General features: G+C 42.5%; 1 protein-coding gene across 1 annotated transcript in view; it reads right to left on the bottom strand.

Annotated features, from left to right (window-relative positions):
• scube1 (signal peptide, CUB domain, EGF-like 1) overlaps nucleotides 1–14,143 on the bottom strand; it is a 120,339-nt gene that overhangs the window by 1,042 nt on the left and 105,154 nt on the right. Inside the window, exons 8-19 of the mRNA XM_085376815.1 lie at nucleotides 12,306–12,428; nucleotides 9,394–9,510; nucleotides 5,077–5,199; nucleotides 4,857–4,976; nucleotides 3,424–3,522; nucleotides 2,536–2,652; nucleotides 2,270–2,428; nucleotides 1,954–2,157; nucleotides 1,711–1,872; nucleotides 1,400–1,567; nucleotides 433–594; nucleotides 128–325 (exon numbers count right to left, since the gene is read on the bottom strand). Of these exons, the coding sequence (XP_085232941.1) occupies nucleotides 128–325; nucleotides 433–594; nucleotides 1,400–1,567; nucleotides 1,711–1,872; nucleotides 1,954–2,157; nucleotides 2,270–2,428; nucleotides 2,536–2,652; nucleotides 3,424–3,522; nucleotides 4,857–4,976; nucleotides 5,077–5,199; nucleotides 9,394–9,510; nucleotides 12,306–12,428 (1,752 nt within the window). The remainder of the gene's footprint in view (nucleotides 1–127; nucleotides 326–432; nucleotides 595–1,399; nucleotides 1,568–1,710; nucleotides 1,873–1,953; nucleotides 2,158–2,269; nucleotides 2,429–2,535; nucleotides 2,653–3,423; nucleotides 3,523–4,856; nucleotides 4,977–5,076; nucleotides 5,200–9,393; nucleotides 9,511–12,305; nucleotides 12,429–14,143) is intronic.

Here is a 14,143-nt window from a genome sequence, read left to right as displayed (position 1 = left end):
TTTCTTACAGGCACTGCCAACCCTACCACTGTGCAACAAACACAAGCAGGCACACTTTTGCATCTTCATTTAAAGAAACGTGAAGTCAACGAGTTCATCAGTTCTGTACATTCATATTTCTGTTTACCGCTCTTCCTCATGACCAGCACGTCTCCACATTCATCCTCAATGGGGAGGAAAATCTCTGGCACCACAATGAGGATGCGTCTCTTGTGTGGTGGATTTATCATCCACACACAGTCCACGTTGGATGGGTAATCTCCAGGGTAGTTAGGAGACTCAATGTAGCCTGTGTACTCTCCCAGCTCCCCTCCGCACACCTGGTCTAAGGACAAAATTGTAGAAACCCTTTGGAGTATTTAAACCAATGCCAACAATATTGTGATATACTTCTCATTATCAACCACAATGGGTAATAGTGGGCAGCTTTACTTTTGCACTGGGAGACGTTGGTAGCACCATCGAAGTCGGTGGTGGTGTTGCCCGGGCAGGTGATGCAGTAGTTCTGGCTGGATTCTGACTGGTAGGTGCCTGCTGGGCACCGGATGCAGCGGTGGGTACTGGAGTTGTAGTAATGCCCGGGAGCACAGTGCACTGAGGAAAGGTAAGGGGTAAGTGTGCACACAGTACAACTCTATTAAAGAGCAGACACACAAAGAAAACACTGAACCGCACACTCACTAAACAAAATCAGTTTGCACCAAGTTCCATCTCAACACATCTGAGCACTACTTTATGGCCCCTTAGTTATGTGGCTTTATTAAGCCATTAAAGTGACAGCATTGTGTCATTCAGACAATGCGCTCCTTTATGATAGTGTTTACCACAGATTCGATCAAACGTAACCAAACATTAAGAGAACGAGCCACAGTAATCAGTGTGAATCAGCTAAACGCATCATTAATATTCTCATTTGCTAGTGTCGTGAAATTTTCCAGATATTTCGTCTTAAACGCAAGAAGTTCAGCATAAGTCTTATTAAAAGGAAACAAACAAACAAAAATAGTGGTTTTCATCCTCTAGGATCATCAATGGATGAACATGCTAAATTTCTAAATACACTTTACTTATCTCAGTGTGGACTGACCTGAATACATGACAACAACCAACAATCTCTCCACACATCTAACAATAAGACAGCCATCAAACCAGCGGCAGCTGGCCGCAGGGTTTAGGACAGTGGCTGAAGCAAAAAGAAGTTTGGTAAAGTCGTGAAACAAGACTTTGATCAAATGTTTCTGGCACACTGTCAGGGAACTCCGTCCTTACTGGTCGCCTCTGGCACTTCTATTTTAATTGTGTTGTTTATTGTTGTGTATTATTTGAACTGAACTTGCACTATAAAAGCAATTCTGACAAGTACCTTCAAAATAAACCACAAAAAGAACAAAAGACACACCTCTGGCCTCACAGTCCCTGAAGGACACAGATCCTTCATACTTGGTCATGAGGCCTCCTCCACAGGGGAAGCACAGGACACGGCCTGGTTCTGGCTGGTAGAAGCCCAGCGCGCAGGGCTGGCATGGGCGGAACCCATCATCAGAAAAGTGACCAACTGGACACTGACCTGAGGGGATGATAGAGGAGAAACTTTCTTTTTGGTTTTCATTTCTTCTTTCTACAACATTAATATTAATATCCAGATTTTCTGACATTATAAAATGGAAACAATCTCAGTATTAGTGAGGAAAAAATGGGATAGGGAATTACCTCCACACTGGGATACATTCTTGGCACCAGCGATTCCCTGTCCTTCAGTACTGGGACATGGCTCACAGGAAAGTTGTCCCACCGTGTCCTGGTATGTACCAGGGGGACACTGGACACACTGCTCTTGCTCCCCACTATAAAATGTCCCCACACCACAGCTCACTGAGAAGAAATACACAAGTTAGATCGATAGATCCTGATGAAACAGTAACACCCAGTCAACTCTTTCAGCTGCAAACATACCACACTTTCCATCTCTGAGGACTTGTCCTGTGCTGCAGGTCTCAGCACCCTCTGCTGCCTTAGGTGGCTTCTGGGCCACTTCATATTCGGTCCCAGAGAACTGGATGTAGAACTGCTGTTTGGTGATGGACTTTCTGAGTGTCCTCATGGCACTCTGCAGCCTCTGCTTCATTCTCTCCCGCACACAGTCCACGTTACACGACTCTGAGGAAACAACATTCAGACCACATTTCGATCATAAATATTTGATTTCTCTGTAGATTTAATGTTTTTGTGTCGATTATATTTAAAGCAGAGTTAAGAAGGATCACCACACCTGAGGCATCTTCCTCCTTCATCTCCATCTCAAACTCAGCGGTAATGTGTGAAACCTCCTTTGAAGGAGATTTGCGTCCTCGCCGGCGCTTCTTAGATGAGTCACACTTGAGGTTGACAAACGTTACCTGGCAGTCATCGGTGCAGGGGAACTGTCCTCCTTTCAGGCAACCAAAAACAGTGAAGAAGATCAAATTTAGAGTGGGCTATAAACGCCAGTATAATATCAGTGCCAGATGCTGCTGTTTAAATATGACAGTTCATTACCTTGGATGTTCTGCTTGGATACGTCTCGGTGTTTCTCCTTGTTGCGGGGCTTCAGGTGACACTTGGCATCTTTGATCTTAAACCTGGCCTTCTGCTTGATGGGTGGTGCCAACGTGTCTATTCATACAGAACAACATAAGCTGTTACCTCAAGATCACTTTACAAATCAACTCTTTATTTGATCATTTATAGGACGCTACAGCCATCACATAACTGCTCATTTGCTATTTGTTGCACATTTGTTGTGTGTATAATCTCAGTTGCTTGTTTGTGGTCTGGTTAAGTGTGTGAACAAACTCAGTGCATCATGGGAAGCCCCCAGCAGTTTACTGCAGCATTTAATTAGAGCTATTTCGTTATATTTGGTAACTCATAACATATCCTGTTCTTTCATTTTGTTACTCTCTGCCTCCCGCTCTACTTTTGGAAACTTTAGTCACCAGTAAACCTGCAGAGTAAACTCCTCTGTTAGTATAATACACTGAGATATGACAGGACCTGATCATTCAAGATTTTAAGCTAAATTCCAAATTCAACAGGAAGGTCAATGAAGAGACAAAAACATAACAGAAATGTGGTCTCAGGCCAGTTAGTAATCTTGCATGTAGTTGTAAATTATGCTTATTTATGTATGGATTATTATGTATTTATGGATGGATGTTGTATTTTCAGTATGTACCAGCTACTGCCTCCTAACTACCTGCAATTAAGATAAGTGCTAAAATAATAAATGCTACCAGAATTTAATGAGTAATTTGTGTAAAAACAATTTCTCAAGTGGAGACGAAGCAAATCCAGAATAATATTTTGTAGAGTCAGTACATGTGCAGGGAGCATAGAATCCCATCACTGATCTGCACCTACTGTGTCCCATTATGTTTACTGTACCGGCACAGGCGGGTAAAGCCGTGGTGACGTTCCTCTTCTGAGGAGGTTTACCAGGCTGGACGGGCACTCCGCAGCTCAGTGTGTAGCTGTTCTCTGAGTCTGTGAGAAACAACAACGCAGAACAGGATTAAGTGACCAAAGAAAACCAAAACCTGATGATGAGAACAGGTTAGGACTCTCGTTGTATGTTTCATAGGATGGCCAAAGGCACAGTTGTCAGCATTATTAAAACAAGTTTGGTAGATGTTTAGTGGTATAAACAAAAATGTGACCTTTGATTGTGAAATGAAGACCCAGATGAAAGATCTATGAGCCATGCTTTTCTCTGTTAATACACGTAGAGACAAAGATGCATTTGGACGGGGAAGTGAGGGATTAAAAAAGAGCCCGGGCTCCTTTCAGCCACAGGAATTTACATGGCTCATTCCTCCTTAAATTAAGATGTACTCATAAAAGACACAAAAACAAATATTTCACTTCATGCCTGAGAGCGATCCATCATTCTCACACAATAGCTGCCAAGTAAAACGAAGGGACAGCCATGCTGTGGAAAAATTGGCATGATCAAAGAATGCAATCGATTTACAGATGTGTTTTAAGTACTATTGCAGGAGGAGAGGCTGGGGTGCCAGCAAAGAGGAAGGATGGGTGAAGCCAACAAAACCTCTCAGAGTGAAAAACACATCAGTCTGAGCACAGAGGCCCCTGAAGAATCCACAAATATGGCACTAAAGAGCGCAAGCTTCATCAAGAGGGGAATGGCACAGACAGACCACCAGAGGGCAGCAACACATGCTGCACCAGAGCAGCACAAAGGACTGTTTCCAACATACAGCTACAGAGACAGAATAAAAAACCATCGATGGCAATCAACATGTTAATGTAGAGATTTTACTGTTGTGCTATATAAATAAAACTCTATTGAATTACTGTTAATTAATCTTTAGTTTTTAGGATTAGTTATAGATTAGATTAACAATTAATCATTTTGAAGCTACAAATGAAGCTGACAGCAGGTTAACAATTGCTCTCTCCTTCCTGTCTGACTTTCTGCAAACTTGTTTGTGATCCTTCCTGTTTTTAATACATATTCAGTGCAGGTTTGCTTTGGGTTTTCTTCATTTTTTCAATCAGTTTCTTTACAGATTTACAGATTCCAGATTCCAATTACACATTTATTTGCACCAAACAACCATTTAATGGACTGGAAAAAAAAATGAAGGCATGAATATAAGTTGTGTCAGCATTAAACATTTGTGGTCGACAGATGAAAAGGAAAACCCAAAAAACCAAGCTCCTACATATAGAACACGTCCTGGTACGAATCTGAACATCACAGCCCCAAAAGTTCACTGACAAAAATAGAAAAATATATGATTAATAGGAAACACTGTTCTGCCATGAGACGCCAACATGAGTGTGTTTGTGCACACCTGCGAGGAAGAGGGCATTGGAGGGGCAGGACAGTGAGCAGACCTCAGCTCCTCCGCTCTTGATGCAGGTTAGCTGGGCTCGCGGTGCTGGCTTCCCATTGGGCAGACATTTCACTCCCTCTGAGGAGTACAGAGTCATATCACTTCTGTTGTGTGATCTGTCCACCGTGCCTCGCACATTCACAAATGTACACACAGGTGTGTGTGGGCTGGTGCTTACCGATGCAATCTTTCTTGTTCCAGTGGAGTTTCTGTCCGGGTGGACACACACACTCGTAGCTGCCCTGGGTGTTTATGCAGCCGTACTCACAGCTGCCGTTGTTGATGCTGCACTCATCGATATCTAAGACAAAGACAGGATTACAGCACGTGCGTTGGCATTTCACTTTTCAGCTTTCACGTCTAATGGATTTTATGCACCGCGAAGGAGAGGCGATTTGTACAGGGTGTATCCCACCTCCCACCCTATAATAGCTGGGATGGGCTCCAGGCAAGCGCCCCACCCACACCCCCTCACTCCCAGCACAACTCTTAACTGGATAAACACTTAGGAAAATTGATGGATTGAGTTATGCAACACTCGTAGTGCTCTTTAAGGGAAGGTTGCAGATGAATACGGCTTAAAGGTCATTTTAGACTCTGTCTATTGTTTCAGGTTAATTTAGCAGCAGTTATACATGGACTTCATCCTGGAGTTTCATTCTGTGTTCTTTGGGTTATTTAAATCTCTCTCTCTTATTATTTATATTTGAGGGTATTATTGGACAGGCCCTGCTGGCGACCTGTCCAGGGTGTACCCGCCTCTCGCCCTATGACAGCTGGGATAGGCTCCAGCGCCCCCCGCGACCCTGAAAAGGATAAGCGGAAGCCAATGGATGGATGGTATTATTGGACATCATGCAGTGGAAATGAAAGGAAAGAGAAATGAGTTAGGCTACGTTCACTCTGCAGGTCTTGATGCTCAATTCCGATTTTTTGATCAAATCCGATTTTTTTGTCTGCTCGTTCACACTACAAATAAAATGCGACAGCAAACGCGCTCTAGTGTGAACGCTCAAAGCGGCCGCATGCGCAAAAGAAGACGTCACACACAGACGTCTGTTTAGACCCAGAGCAAACAGTATTGTTTGACTGATGGCCTTAATATAAAGACTTCGGACTTTACGTTTCCCAATTTTTGCTTTAAGTTATTTTGTTATTTACATAATAATGTAAATAACCTAATAATGATCCTTGTTGCTGTTTCAGAGGAGCGCTGCTTCAAAGGATAGATTTCTGTCAGAATCTGCAGATTATACAGAACAAATAAAATGTTCACGTTGTCTTCCCAAGAGTTTCACTGGATGGCCAGGAAGCGTTCACCATGTCTTCTTGGGCGCTGATAATTGGCGTCTGTCTTGTGTCAGTGACATAAAAGACGGATTTAATGCGACGTGACCATCAAACAGCAGTCGCTTTCTAAAACATCACATATGTATCGGATTCAGGACCACATATGAAAGTGACCCAGGTCGGATTTGAAAATATCGGATTTGTGCCGTTCACACTGTCATACCATGATCAGATAGATGGTCGCATAGGGTCAAAAAAATCGTATTTGATGCGCTTTCACCTGCAGTGTGAACGTAGCCTTAGAGACCAGCCATGTACCAGCACCCTAGGATTAACGGCCCTAGAAGACACTAAACTCCGCCCACAGAGTACAATTTACTTACAAAGTTCTCCTTTCCAAATCACATATCAACCCGAAATCTTGACTAAGTTTTACGTTTTACATTTCTCAAGGACTCTTTGTCCATTTTACAAGTCTTTTCATTGCCTCAAACTGTAGAGAATCTAGCCTCTCTCCCTACTGTACATGCGTAACTGCCTCTTAGGTACATGTGATATCTAAAGCTGCTAAAGGTGAAAACATCTGCCTTCAGAACACCAAAGCGCTTCAGTGTTGTCACTATTTTTTCCTGCTTTCACTTGAGTGTTATTAGCTTACTTCTGTGCTTAGATGTTTCCTGTGTCTTTAGTTCTCAGAAGCTTCTTGGATGAGGTGAAACGTCTTCAAGAACCTTTTCTATCCAGGCTCCTTGGACAGATTATAAATTGCTACCTTTTCAAAAATTAAATGACCTTTTTCCATTGCTGTGTGATTCAGTTCATGCCCTTTACAGGTACCAGCAGAGTACATGCATCGCCATGACCTTCAGTATACAGGGAGTGCAGAATTATTAGGCAATATTAATATCAAAGCTGAATGTTTTTGGAAGTAGTTTTTAGTTTGTTTTTAGTTTTAGCTATTTTAGGGGGATATCTGTGTGTGCAGGTGACTATTACTGTGCATAATTATTAGGCAACTTAACAAAAAACAAATATATACCCATTTCAATTATTTATTTTTACCAGTGACACCAATATAACATCTCCACATTCACAGATATACATTTCTGACATTCAAAAACAAAACAAAAACAAATCAGCGACCAATATAGCCACCTTTCTTTGCAAGGACACTCAAAAGCCTGCCATCCATGGATTCTGTCAGTGTTTTGATCTGTTCACCATCAACATTGCGTGCAGCAGCAACCACAGCCTCCCAGACACTGTTCAGAGAGGTGTACTGTTTTCCCTCCTTGTAAATCTCACATTTGATGATGGACCACAGGTTCTCAATGGGGTTCAGATCAGGTGAACAAGGAGGCCATGTCATTAGTTTTTCTTCTTTTATACCCTTTCTTGCAGCCACGCTGTGGAGTACTTGGACGCGTGTGATGGAGCATTGTCCTGCATGAAAATCATGTTTTTCTTGAAGGATGCAGACTTCTTCCTGTACCACTGCTTGAAGAAGGTGTCTTCCAGAAACTGGCAGTAGGACTGGGAGTTGAGCTTGACTCCATCCTCAACCCGAAAAGGCCCCACAAGCTCATCTTTGATGATACCAGCCCAAACCAGTACTCCACCTCCACCTTGCTGGCGTCTGAGTCGGACTGGAGCTCTCTGCCCTTTACCAATCCAGCCACGGGCCCATCCATCTGGCCCATCAAGACTCACTCTCATTTCATCAGTCCATAAAACCTTAGAAAAACCAGTCTTGAGATATTTCTTGGCCCAGTCTTGACGTTTCAGCTTGTGTGTCTTGTTCAGTGGTGGTCATCTTTCAGCCTTTCTTACCTTGGCCATGTCTCTGAGTATTGCACACCTTGTGCTTTTGGGCACTCCAGTGATGTTGCAGCTCTGAAATATGGCCAAACTGGTGGCAAGTGGCATCTTGGCAGCTGCACGCTTGACTTTTCTCAGTTCATGGGCACTTATTTTGCGCCTTGGTTTTTCCACACGCTTCTTGCGACCCTGTTGACTATTTTGAATGAAACGCTTGATTGTTCGATGATCACGCTTCAGAAGCTTTTGAGACTGCTGCATCCCTCTGCAAGATATCTCACTATTTTTGACTTTTCTGAGCCTGTCAAGTCCTTCTTTTGACCCATTTTGCCAAAGGAAGGGATGTTGCCTAATAATTATGCACACCTGATATAGGGTGTTGATGTCATTAGACCACACCCCTTCTCATTACAGCGATGCACATCACCTAATATGCTTAATTGGTAGTAGGCTTTCGAGCCTATACAGCTTGGAGTAAGACAACATGCATGAAGAGGATGATGTGGACAAAATACTCATTTACCTAATAATTCTGCACTCCCTGTATAAAGCACAGCCCTTACACAGCAGGCTGGATTTCCTGTGTGTCTTGATGCCTTTCTAGCACACACAGCATTGTGTTTTTAGCCTTCTGTCAGATTAGAGCTATTGTGTCACGCATTAGGGAGCCTCTGCACCCACGGCTCTGCCAGTACTTTACCAGCTGTACTTCCTTTGACGAGCATTAGTACTGGTCAAAGGAAGTACTAAGCACTGCACACTGAGATCACCCCATAGAGCCTGTCATCTTTGACCATCACAACAAGCAAACACATCATACTGAAGAGCTCACTGCACATCTTGGCAAATGGCCCTGTTACAGATTATTAATGCTACTCACTTCTGCTGTCATTGTTTTGATGTTGGGGGATTTCTGTAATTTCCAATGAAATGTGATTTGTCTAACTCACAAATGGACTTCATTCATAGGTCTTGTTCTCTTGTTGCTTTTTCTTCTTCTCTCAGCTGCTCCCTTTAGGGGTCACCACAGCAGATCATCCCTAACATATCCTCCTTCACTGCATCCATGCATCTGTGCCTCCCAGCTCTATATTAAACACCCTTTGCCCAATATATCTACACCATCTCAGCCTGGCCTAGTTTCCCCTCTGATATCCTCATTTCCAGTCTTGTCCATTGTGGTCACTCCAGCTCCGTCAACTGTGCCACCTCCAACTCTACCTGCTGTCTCTATGTTTCCTTTTCTTTGCACCTTTACACAAACGAACAGATCCTATCGATTGTCTAAGACTAGATAAAAACTGTGTTAAAAAGTCAGTTTCATCATCTTGTTGTGTTTCATGTATTCTTCTCTTTCTCTGGGAAATAAATCTGAGCTGACACTCACCTCCACAGTGAGTCAGACCGTACAGGATGTATCCTTTGTTGCACAAGCACTCAAAGCTGCCAGGGTAGTTGATGCATGTGTGATCACAGGTTCTCTCAAAGGAGCACTCATCAATGTCTGAGAAAGACCGAAAAGACACAACAGGTGAGGAGGAAATGAGTCAAAGTAATACTACAGTGTAATAATACAGAATGTCTTCATTCACTCATTTCCCCATTCATCTGGGCATGCGTTCTTTGAGCCAGCATCCACCCCTCTAGCATACCTGGGAGGGTCTTACCAGGTCCATCAGCTGTCAGGCATTGCTCTCTCATCCTCCCCCTTTACATCAGTCTATGTTGGCCTTGTGTTTGTTTTTGTTAGTTTATTTTTAATCAGTTCTTTTTAATTTAAGTCTGTCTCTTGTGTCGACTCCCTTCTAGATAATACTAACTGTTAGTCCCATGATTGGTCACTATAATATGCCTTCATACACACTTCTCATAAAAAATGATGTGCCCTTAAATGACCCTAAATTTGTAGCATGGTGTCCTTTATTTTGGATATTCATTCAAAGGGTAAAGACTAAAAGCATCGTTCTGTCGGCTGCTTTCATACTGACCTAAGCTTATCTAATGAGTTGGCGGTCTGTGTTGTTAAATACAGTTTATACAATGTTGACTTTGTACATTATGGTCCGATTAGGGTAAGTCAGGGTGTATTATAGGGTTTGGGTTTGACAAGGTGCTACTATGTAAGTGTGCCTGGTGTCTTTGGGTTCCCGGTCATATCTACCCCTCCCTCTCATCAATATTAGACAATATTCATTTTGTTTCCTGTCACGGGGCTACTAGAACATGAGATTCACAAAGGATAGTGACAAATGTTCAGTCAATTAAGGAGAAGAATGACTGCGATTGTTCAAATCCAAAACAAATTTGTATTCTGATGACAAATATTTCAGGGTATTAAGTATTTCCACTTCAAAAGTTTCACAAAAGTCTGCTGGTGCATCTCTGGACAGGTTCAGTCAAATAGATCTAAGAGAATACAAAGGCTCTCCTGCTGCATAGAAGTAAAGGTCAGTGGAATGAGTAGATTATCAACAATCTGATGGCAAAGACTCATTTCAGGGTGCTCACCAAGTACTGAAGAGGCCATGTCATTAATGTGCACGTTAGAGTAAACAGATTCAAGCGTCCCACACTAAACTAGGACAAGACTTATTCTAATAAAGCTGGAAAAACTTCCCGGGAATGAGGCTGAGGCACATTCACTGTTGCATCAGTGTGAATATGTGTGCACGAGTGCGCATGCCTGCCTGCGTATGTGTTTTTGTGTACTTCTCCTGCGCCAAATATTATTAACCTAGCAGGAATGGAGGGCAGCTTTTTAGGCTCACCTGGTTTATTTCAGGCTTTTCTGTGGGGCTTTAAAGAGGCTAAAAATACAACATGTTATAATGGAGGAAGTTTTTAAGGGCTGGACGTTGGCTCTGTAAATACTCCAGGCAAACGTCCATGTCAGGACGTAGGGATAGCTCGTCTGTTTAGAGTTTAAATAAACCGAGCTGGGAACACAGGAGCTGCATATAGTGATTTAGGATAGAATGAAGCAGCGCTGATGTCTGGAGCGTGATCGTTTTTTCAGTGAGATACACCCTTGGTGATGATGAGGTGTTTTGATAGCTATTTTAGATGTTTATTTAAGTGCTGGCAATATCCCGTCTTTATAAACAGTAAGAATGGAGGGAATCATTCGTGGAAACTAATGATGCAGCCGTGGCAAACAACTAATCTTTCTGCTTAAGTTTCTCAGCTAGGTCTGGAAAATGCTCTACAGTTGGCATGTAGTGCATAACCAGAAGCTATTTTCTCTGGAATTACTCAGAAGCACAGAAGATGTTTACGAATGAAACAGTATATTTCATTTTAAGGTTATGTTGAGGCTGAACATGCTAGACGGGGCAGCTATTCGGAGCCACGAAACAGTGGCATAGGTGTGTCAGAAGTAGAGAGTGGTGCTGTGATGTGGCTGACGGGACTCAACACCACGCTCTTAAACACTCCAAAAGCAATGCAGAGTTACTCCAACACGCCGCGTACACAGTTTTTCCATCCTGGGAATTTGAGGCTGAGGGCAGAAGTACCTCAAGGTTTAATTGTTAATAAAAAAATAATTTTGTGTCTGCCTGCCTCCTGTCTCACTTGCTGTGACTTGTAACCAGGAATCTGCCTTTGGTCATATAAGCATGAGCACTAAGGAGGCCTGTTGACTAGACACCCAGCTGACGAAGCAGCTACACTGTTGCAACAAGCACATTCGTTACATTCTGAGAAACATTTGGATTTTATGGAAGTATTTGTATTTAACTTTCCACAGGTTCAGATGAGATAACAAAAGGCCAAAAGGTCCAGTAGCATGTTAACTTAGCACAACTATAGGAAGTGGAGGTAGTTCCAGTACACTGTATCTTTGCACTTGACGAGAGGTCAAAGTGACTTTATGATCTTTATATACAGTGCTGCACAATATCATTGCTCTCATTTCAGTTAAGCAACAGACTTTTTAGCCTGACATTTATAATAAAACAACAGAAGAAGAAGCATCAGAAGCTACTTTCAGTTGTTGCCTTATTCACAAAGGTTTGATTTTACGCCAGATGCCCTTCCAGACTTTTTTCTTCTCACAGGATCAGACTGGTAAACAAATGCATAAGCCACTACTGCTAATATACTAATAGTAACATAATTTATTACAATAATTTTATTTACAAAAAGAACAGGAAATGATATATCCAGAATAATACTATAAATTATTTTGCAGTGATTTTCCTTCCATGCTTCACTGTGTTCACTAATGCCACAGCACTTTGTCACAGCTGGTGATATACAAAAGTCAAACTGTGTCACTAGCAGCTGAGAGCGACTGACCTTGGCATGTCCTTTCATCTGTGAGAAGTTTGTGGCCTTTTTGGCAGCTGCACTCAAAGGAGCCCACAGTGTTTCGGCAGAAGTGGTCACAGCCTCCGTTATTCTCCTCGCATTCATCAATGTCTGGGCAGAAAAAATACAATGAAAAGAGAAAGGCAGCAAAACTTTGTGTCAGAACTGAACTTGTGATTTATGAAATGTGACTTGAGTCATAAAATTAGATGTAACATTATCTACACCTACTTTCAGTACCATTGGTATTAATTTAGAGTAGTTGTCAAACAGCTAACAGATCATCTGCAGAGGTTTATTTGAAGAGTTTCAGTCAGGTTTCAGAGCTCATCACAGCACAGAAACAGCTTTAGTGAAGGTTACAAATGATCTTCTTATGGCCTCTGACAGTGGACTCATCTCTGTGCTTGTCCTGCTAGACCTCAGTGCAGCGCTCGATACTGTCGACCATAATATCCTATTAGAGCGATTAGAACATGCTGTAGGTATTACAGGTACTGCACTGCAGTGGTTTGTATCATATCTATCTAATAGACTCCAGTTTGTGCATGTAAATGGAGAGTCCTCTTCACACACTGAGGTTAATTATGGAGTTCCACAGGGTTCAGTGCTAGGACCAATTCTGTTTACATTATACATGCTTCCCTTAGGCAGCATCATTAGAAGACATAGCATACATTTACACTGCTATGCAGATGACACCCAGCTCTATCTGTCCATGAAGCCAGATAACACACACCAATGAGTTAAACTGCAGGAATGTCTTAAAGACATAAAGACCTGGATGGCCGCTAACTTTCTGCTTCTTAATTCAGATCAAACTGAGGTTATTGTACTCGGCCCTGAAAATCTTAGAAATATGGTATCTAACCAGATTCTTACTCTGGATGGCATTACCTTGGCCTCCAGTGACGCTGTGAGGAACCTTGGAGTCATTTTTGACCATTTTTTTTTCTTATCTTATCTTAATTCAATTCAATTCAATTCAATTCAATTTTATTTATATAGCGCCAAATCACAACAAAAGTCACCTCAAGGCGCTTCATAGATACAGAGAAAAACCCAACAATCATATGACCCCCTATGAGCAAGCACTTTGGCGACAGTGGGAAGGAAAAACTCCCTTTTAACAGGAAGAAACCTCCGGCAGAACCAGGCTCAGGGAGGGGCGGGGCCATCTGCTGCGACCGGTTGGGGTGAGAGAAGGAAGACAGGATAAAGACATGCTGTGGAAGAGAGACAGAGATTAATAACAGATATGATTCAATGCAGAGAGGTCTATTAATACATAGTGACCTTAATGACCTTGTAGTACCATATCACCCTATTAGAGCACTTCGCTCTCGCTCTGCAGGCCTACTTGTTGTTCCTAGAGTATTTAAAAGTAGAATGGGAGGCAGAGCCTTCAGTTTTCAGGCCCCTCTTCTGTGGAACCAGCTTCCAGTTTGGATTCAGGAGACAGACACTATCTCTACTTTCAAGATTAGGCTTCAAACTTTCCTTTTTGCTAAAGCATATAGTTAGGGCTGGACCAGGTGACCCTGAATCCTCCCTTAGTTATGCTGCAATAGGCTGCTGGGGGATTCCCATGATGCACTGGGTGTTTCTTCTTCACTTACTATGTGTTAACAGACCTCTCTGCATTGAATCATATCTGTTATTAATCTCTGTCTCTCTTCCACAGCATGTCTTTATCCTGTCTTCCTTCTCTCACCCCAACCAATCACAGCAGATGGCCCCGCCCCTCCCTGAGCCTGGTTCTGTTGGAGGTTTTTTCCTGTTAAAAGGGAGTTTTTCCTTCCCACTGTCGCCAAAGTGCTTGCTCA

This window comes from Diplotaxodon limnothrissa, linkage group LG17, assembly GCF_057381915.1.
Source record: "Diplotaxodon limnothrissa isolate DT_005_m linkage group LG17, D_limnothrissa_male_GT1.1, whole genome shotgun sequence".
NCBI lineage: Eukaryota > Metazoa > Chordata > Actinopteri > Cichliformes > Cichlidae > Diplotaxodon > Diplotaxodon limnothrissa.
The sequence above is the reverse complement of the archived record's forward strand: the minus strand, read 5'-3'. Positions and strand labels throughout refer to the sequence as shown.